Consider the following 7,805-nt stretch of genomic DNA (forward strand, 5'->3'; position numbering starts at 1 on the left):
GTGGTCCTATGGGCCCTGACATGGGGGGACCCCCTGGTGGGACCCCACACCCATGTCCGCAGGCACTCACACCCTTCCGCCTCCTCTCCCGTCCTGCCCTTGGCAGGGTCCCATGGCAAGGCTTCGTGCTGCGCTGCGAGCGGAAGGTCCCAGAGAGAAGTGCCGGCGGTGCTGACAGGCGAGGGGCTGGCTCGTGGTGCCACCCCATCCCGCTCCCTGAACCCTGGCCGGGGCTTGCCACGTGGCGCTCGGCGCGCTGTCGGTCCCAAACCCCGGTTCTCCCTTCCTCCTCCTGCTGCAAACATTGGGCACTGCTGTGACCCCATCACGATGCGATGGGCAACGCTCTCTGGGGCGCCCAGGGTGGCTGGCACCCACGGTGCGCCGTGGCCACGATGCCATGCTCACCAAGGGCTGGTTGCTTCTGGCGTTAATTCTGCAGAAACGCCCCTGCAGGGCGCGTTCACCCCCGCTGCGGGCGGGGAAATGCCACGGAGCGCCAGGGCGGGAGGATGCTCGCCGGTTCCCTTCCTCTCGCGGCCTGGGCAAATATTTGCAAGCGGTTAATAATTCGGGCAGGGTGCCACCAGCACCCAGCTGGCTCTGCAAAGCGATCGGCCGTGGTGCCGGGCGATTCTTGCCCTTATCCCCACGAGGGCTTTGTGGGGAGCATCCTGGGTCCAACGTCCGTCCCCCCTTCCCTGCAGGCTGCTGTCCCCGAGGTGTCCCTGGCACAGGGACGATGAGCGCTGCCGCAGCCCGGAGCCAACCGGGGCGGGTCCCCGAGCCTGCAGAGCCACGGGGACGCGGAGCTACGGCTGAGCCCGGCGTGCCGAGCCGTGCTGCGCGTGCCACGCCGCCCAGGCGGATGGAAAGCTGCGCCCTGGCAGGTAGGGGTGCTCCAACCCACTCCATAGCAGTGCGAAGCCCCCCCTAGCACCCGAGTCCTCGCGGGCTGGGCTTTGTGCCCCACCCCACGGTGACCCACGTCTCTGCACCCCACAAGCCCCGCCGGCCGCCTGCCTCCACCCCGTGCCTGCCGGCCCCCTCCCGCACCCGCCCCGCACCCCAGCCCTATGCCAGGCGAGCGGCGCCCGCCTTACCCACCCACCCGCCATGAAGTGCTCGCTGCGCCTCTGCTTCCTCTCGACCGCCTTCCTCCTCGTCTTCGTCATGTCCGTGCTCTTCACCTACTCCCACCACAGCATCGCCTACCTGGACCCCGGCGGGCTGGGCGGCATCCACCGGGTGAAGCTGGTGCCCGGCTACGCCGGCGTGCGCGGCTCGGCCACGGGGGGCTGTACCCGAGGGGCTGCGCCTGCCGCCGCTGCCCCGAGGACGTCGCCGACACTGCGGCGGCTTGGTTTGACAGCCGCTACGACGGCCGCGTCTCCCCGGTGTGGACTAAGGAGAACATGGAGCTGCCGCCGGACGTCCAGCGGTGGTGGATGGTGAGTGTCCCCGCAGGGTGCGGGGTCCAAAGTGCTTTGGAAACTCCTCTGGGCAGCGCCTCGTCCCTGCATCCATGGCCACCAAGTGGCTCTGAGCTGATTTATTTGCCACATGGGCAGGCCCAGCATTTCGGGCCTCGTTTCCCCTATTTTGACTCTTTTTTTTTTTTTAATCCTTTCCCCACTTGCAGCTTCCCTCCCTTGCTCACCGCCCTGTTTTTCCCCCCACTCGGGGTCCTGCGGCATCTCTGCACCGCCAACCCTCCCGCACTCAGTGCTGTCTCGGAGCGGTGGGGAGGGGGCTGCTGGTGCCGCCCCCTGCCTGACGCCCCACCGCCGCCCTCCCTGTCGCCCCACAGATGCTGCAGCCCCAGTTCAAGTCCCACAACACGCAGGAGGTGCTGAGCAAGCTTTTCCAGATCGTGCCGGGCGAGAACCCCTACCGCTGGCACGACCCGCGCCACTGCCGGCGCTGCGCCGTGGTGGGCAACTCGGGCAACCTGCGCGGCTCTGGCTACGGGCCCGAGATCGACGGGCACGACTTCGTCATGAGGTGAGGTCTGGGATGAGAAAATGTGGCCTAAAAGTGGGACCCCCACGGCAGGACTGGGGGCTCGCCTGGCCCCTCCGCGCCCCAGCGCCCGCTTCTGTCCCCAGGATGAACCAGGCGCCTACGGTGGGCTTTGAGGGGGACGTGGGCGGCCGGACCACGCACCACTTCATGTACCCCGAGAGTGCCAAGAACCTGCCTGCCAACGTCAGCTTCGTGCTGGTGCCCTTCAAGACCCTGGACCTGCTCTGGATCGCCAGCGCCCTCTCCACCGGCCAGATCAGGTTGTAAGTACCCAGTAGCGCCGGTAGCACCGCCGTCATCGTCCCTCATGTCACGCACAGAGTGGCATCGCCTCGGGGCCTTTTTGTCCCACACTGGGAGTGGCGAATGCTCACGGCTGGGGCTCTTTGGGTTCCTCCATCCCATCTCCTCCATCCCCTCTGCTTTTCTTGCTTTGTCCTCAGCACCTATGCGCCTGTGAAGCCTTTCCTGCGGGTGGACAAGGAAAAGGTAAGGACAGCACCGCGCCTCTGCGCCGGAGGGGGGACAGACACGGCGTGCCGGGCTGCTCAGCCAGCATCCCTTCTCCCCTCCCTGCCAGGTGCAGATCTACAACCCTGCCTTCTTCAAGTACATCCACGACCGCTGGACGGAGCACCACGGGCGCTACCCCCCACCGGCATGCTGGTGCTCTTCTTCGCCCTGCACGTCTGCGACGAGGTGGGTGGCGGTGGCACGGGGACGCCTGCCGGGAGGTGGCTTTTGCTCCCACACCTCGCAGGGCTGGCTATTTTTTTTTTTTTATTATTTTATTCTATTTTTGGGTGCTGACTCTCGCCCCGCAGGTGAACGTCTTCGGGTTCGGCGCCGACAGCCGGGGCAACTGGCACCACTACTGGAGAACAACCGCTATGCCGGCGAGTTCAGGAAGACCGGGGTGCATGACGCCGACTTCGAGGCGCACATCATCGACATGCTGGCCAAAACCAGCAGGATCGAGGTCTACCGGGGGAACTGAGGGCCGGACGGCGGCGCGTCCTCCAGCTCGCCCACGCCAAGGAGCGGGGCTCAGTGCCCGGCCGGCAGCGGGTGGCCCCCGGCACCCGTGGGTGCTCGCCGGCAGCCCCTGGCCAGCAGCACGGCCCCAATGGAGCTGCCCCGGGCAGCACTCGGTGCCTGTGACCAATCAGTTTTGAGCGAAAAAGGAGACTTTTTGTTGTTCTGGGGTTTTTACTTAAGATTATTGTTATTAAGGACCCCGTCTCAGCCGAGCGAGGATTTACAGACGCACTCAGCGCCCGGCAGGCTGGCGGGAGCACCCAACTTGCATCTCTTTACAGTCAAACCAAATGCTGCTCTTTTTAAAATGAAAACAAACAAAAAGAAAACACAAAAAAAACCTGAAGCCCGGCGACTTTGGGGAGCGCCCGAGCCAAGGGCAAAGTGACAATCAACCCCCCAGGGCGCTGTGCCGTGCCACCGCGCTGGTGTCCGATGGCCACCTCCTCCGGCTCTGCCTGTCCCCGGGCCTGGAAGCCACCGCTGCTTTCGTCCTTTAATTTGATTCTTTTTTTCCTCCCCCTTCGCTTGGCGATGTCCCTTTGCGGCTGCAATCCCATGGCCCCGGGAAGGGGAGGTTGGACTCTCAGCGGTCCCATTGCTGGAGCCCACTGCGGCGCAACTGAGATCGGCTGCGCCGTGGTGGATGCTGGCTCGGGGACGCCACCGTGCCAAACCCCCCCCTGTGTCAGGGCCGGCGTCCTGGGCGCTCATTTGCCCAAGGTTAGGGAGAAATTTGGGGTGGGTGGCAGCATGCATCTGGCAGCTGAGACCTGCACAGCGGCAGCCCGGTCCCTCTGCAGCACCCATGTCCCGACTATGGTGACACCGATGTGCGGCAGCAGGCGCGTGGCGATGGACGGAGCAGGCTTTCCCTTCCCTTTCAGAACGGAAAAAGGGCAGGTGGGGGCTGGCTTTAGCAGGTGGACAAAGCGTGCTTTTCTTTTGTTGTTTTCCCATTTCCCCCTTTGCCAGCTCTCATGAGAAGGCTGGAAACCCAAAGTCATTCGCTCTGCTCCCGCCAGCGGGCGAGGCGTGGGGATTTTTGGGATGGGGATTTTCAGGTCTCCAGGGCTAGCACCATGCTCCCCTGGTGCCGGTGGCACAGGCAGGAGGCACAGGGGGGCACAGCCTCCTGGTGGTGTAATTAAACCGCTTTCTTTTGGGCAATCAAGCAGCTGGGGTTGGGGACATGCTATGGAAAGCTCAAGACAAAGGCAATCATGGAGCCGCTGGGCAACGCAAACCCCACGCCTCCACCTGAGGGAGAGCCCAGCACGGGGCCCTTGCTGCAGCCGTTATTTGAGGACCGATCATGCAGGGAGCTTTGGGGGCTTGGTGTTTTTTTTTCCTTTCACATATGGCTTTTCTGTAGCAGCCCCTTACCTGCTTTGGATTGATTTATTTTTTTTCCACGGGGTTTGCTTTTTTGATTTTTTTTGAGGTTTCTCTCTGCAGTCGTGAAGTGCAAGGCTTGGGGCACCCGGGCTGGGACCTCTCCTCTCTTCTGCCCATGGGGCTCCAATCCCAGGGGTTTTTCTGGGCAGGTTTTGGTAGAAGAAGCCCCAGGACACATCCTGCGCCCTCCTGGGGTTTTGCCTTGGCATTTGGTCCGTTTTTTGTTTTTTTTTTTTTTAGGGGAAGAAAACCACAAAAATCACAAACCACGAGCAACAACGAGTGCCTTGACATCTCCTGTCAGCCGCGCCAGACCGAGCCCGCTGCCGCGCTGCCCTGTGAGGTTGGGGTGCACCGAGGCCGACCCGGGGCTTCCTCTCTCCTTCCCTCCTGGGGGGCACGGGGTGGCCTCTGGGTGCCTCCTGGGTGCGGGGCAGAGGCTGGGGAGGACGGGTCCGGTGCGACGGGCGTGACCAGCACCGCTCCTGCTCCGGGCCAGACAATCACGGGGCGAGAGGAGGCGCCTGGTCCTGAGCCTGCCGGCAGCACCGTGCCAGCATCTGACAGTTTTTTGGCTAACTTCCTTCCCCCCCCACCCCCCCCCCCCCCCCCCCCCTTTTATTATTGTTATTATTATTATTATTATTATTGGTGTTGTTATTATTTAAATTGTCCCGCCATGAGGACTCGCGACCACTCCACGCACGAGCATGCTGCACGCCCCGCGGGCGCTGCGCCTACGAGCACCACTGTACTGTACATAGAGGAGACGTAGGCAGAGGCTATGGGCAGGGGTGCCCCTTTTGGGGGGCACAGAGGCAGAAGCAAGGTTTTGGGGGCCTCCATCACACGGTGCCCAACTGGGAGAGGCAGCCCCGTGCCCTGTGCCACAGCCGGGGGGGGTCCCGTAGCTTCTGCCTACGTGGGTACTTCTGCACACAACTGTCTTAAACCAACTCTTTTTTGGTTTGTTTTTTTTTTTTTAGTCAATAAAAATCATGCATCCAAACCGCTCCGTGTTTTCCTCCTGTCCCCAGCCCCGCCTGCCCAAAGCCTGTGTTTGGGCGATGCCACTGCTCTGCAGCTGCCACTGGGACCCCGAAAAAATGGTCAGGGTCACTTGTAGGGCACAGGACAGAGCCCCCAGTCCCCGATCTCTGTCCTGCCCCAGGCAGGGGGTGACAGGGGGCTGCTTCAACCTGCGTGAGCATGCTCTCCAACAGAGGACGGATGAGAGATTTTCCCTGGCTCCTGCTGGGACTTAAAACTTCCGTGGGCATTTGTCTTGAAAAAGGTTTCCAAGCATTTTCCCCAGGGCTCTGGGGTGCTGCAGCAGCTTCCCCGTGGCAGGGGGCAGTGGGCTGGCTCCATCCCTGCACTGGGCCGTATCTCTCACTCAGCCTGCCTTGTGTGGTTAGGGCTGCTCCGGGGGCCAGCCCTGTCTGCATCCTGGCAGGAGAGGCAATGAGCACAAGCTGAAACAAAAGGAAATTCCACTGAAAGGGAAGCACGAGGGGGGAAAAAATAAATAAAAACTCACCCTTTGTGTTCTGACACCTCCAGGGGGTTTGCCCCAGCTGGGTGCTGGCAGAGCGCTGGGGCTCTCCATCAGCCAGAGGGGGCTGAAACCCCACACAGCGTTCTGGGGCCATGCACCACCCGCCCCAGGGGCTTCCCTCCAGCCCCAGGCCCAGGTCCCCCCCAGCGCCCCTGCAGCAGGGGACCACCCTGTGTCCTCGTGGAAAGCCACCTGAGGACCACACGGTTTGGATGCTGATGGGTAACAGAAGGCTCTCATGTAACAAACCGCCCGATTCGGAAGTAGTTAAAATGCCTCTTTATTAATATACAAACCTAGCAATGTTTAAGCCAACCAAAATATTAAATGAAGTAAAGCACAATATAAATACAGCACACATAATAACACGGCCTCGGGGGAGAGCAGCGAGCTCACCCCTTTGTGGGCGCTGGGGAACCACCGCCCCTACCCCCGCAGCTGGGTGCAGCCCTCAGAACCCCTCTGCCTCCCCCCAAACCCCTCCGAGCCCAAAGCCCAGGGAGGGGAGGTGCTGCTGCTGCTCACCGAGGCAGACCCCAGAGTGATGTTTCACAAGCCCTACAGTCAAAGGGATTTGGAAGAGTCGCCGCGCTGCCAGGATCCAGCTGCTGGTTGCCCTGCGACAGGCGCAGTGGTCGGGGAAACCTCACCTGGCCCACCTCAGCCATGTCCATTGCACGACATTCACAAGCATAAGGCACTAGAAAGTGTTTTCTCAGTTAAAACAGGGACTCGAAGTGAACTTGCCTCAGGTTCTGCCGGCTGGAGGACGCAGGACTTGTTGCTGTCCGTGCAAAGCGGAGCATCCATTGTTGGTGACTCGCATGTAACCACGCTGCTGGTGGGAGAAGCCGGTGTCAAGCACGTGCGTGGGATGGTCAGCTGTCACCAGCTCAGACAAACCAATAAATATTAACGAGCACCATCCTCCAGAGCCTCTTTTGTTATAAATCACCAATCCTCCTCACGGAGACGCCTTGCTCGGACTATGCAGGGTGCCCGAACCAAGGCAACGCCAGCTCAGAAGCCATCCTGACGCCAGCAGCGCAGCTCAGCCCTGGGACGAGCAGGAGATGAGGAATCTCGGCCATCTGAGCAGACACGAGGTCCCCAGCACAGAGAAACCCTCGAACCTGCTACAGCACGAGCAATATCCTGAATAAATCCACTTCTGGAGAAACAGGAACTCGCGCCGAGGCTCTGCCAAGGCTCTCCCAGCCTGCCCTGTGCGCCCCGAGCACAGCAAGAAATCAAGCGGCACGCACGGGCAGTGCACAAACACCTAGCCTAAAAGCCTTAAGGCATTTACAAATATGTAAAGATTTTTTTTTCCCTCCCTCAAATGCACTCGCTACAATCACAACGTTTAAGGAAAGTGTAAAGTGCAAAGAAAATTTTCAACTGCTTCTCAGAGACAGCTTGAAGTCGTCTAGTGACATTAATCCCTTTTCCCCCACGCCCCATTTCCTGCCTGAACGTTAAAAAACAACGGCAACAATAAAAGAAACAACCTGCCCTAACAATCACTTAAGGAAAAGGTAGCTTAAAACAAAAAAGCATCCCGACATGGGCAAAAAAAAAAAAAAAAAAAAAATCAAGCCGATCAAGTATGACAATAAATACATTTGGGAAGACAAACCCGAAGGTGATGAAGTTTTTGCTGGACTCCACCAGCAAAGTGTTCTATTTGAAACAAGAAAGGCGTCTGCCCTTGCAAGCAATTTCTTTTCCAAACATGGAAAACTGCTTTTTTGTTTTTGTACATTTCTTCTCAAAATGTAAACGT

The 7,805-nt window shown here is 60.1% G+C and overlaps 1 protein-coding gene across 1 annotated transcript; it reads left to right on the forward strand.

The window, feature by feature from the left end:
- The first annotated feature begins 707 nt into the window (after nt 1-707).
- On the forward strand, nt 708-7,590 carry ST3GAL2 (ST3 beta-galactoside alpha-2,3-sialyltransferase 2). Its single transcript, XM_040570920.1, is given in 10 exon segments — nt 708-891; nt 1,004-1,276; nt 1,279-1,451; nt 1,811-2,004; nt 2,109-2,288; nt 2,469-2,514; nt 2,606-2,675; nt 2,678-2,724; nt 2,850-2,901; nt 2,904-7,590. Coding segments are annotated over 9 exon segments (1,041 nt in total). The 5' UTR covers nt 708-891; nt 1,004-1,116; the 3' UTR covers nt 3,023-7,590.
- Nucleotides 7,591-7,805: the final 215 nt, after the last annotated feature.

Source organism: Cygnus olor, chromosome 12 (genome assembly GCF_009769625.2).
Source record: "Cygnus olor isolate bCygOlo1 chromosome 12, bCygOlo1.pri.v2, whole genome shotgun sequence".
In the NCBI taxonomy this organism is placed as follows: Eukaryota; Metazoa; Chordata; class Aves; order Anseriformes; family Anatidae; genus Cygnus; species Cygnus olor.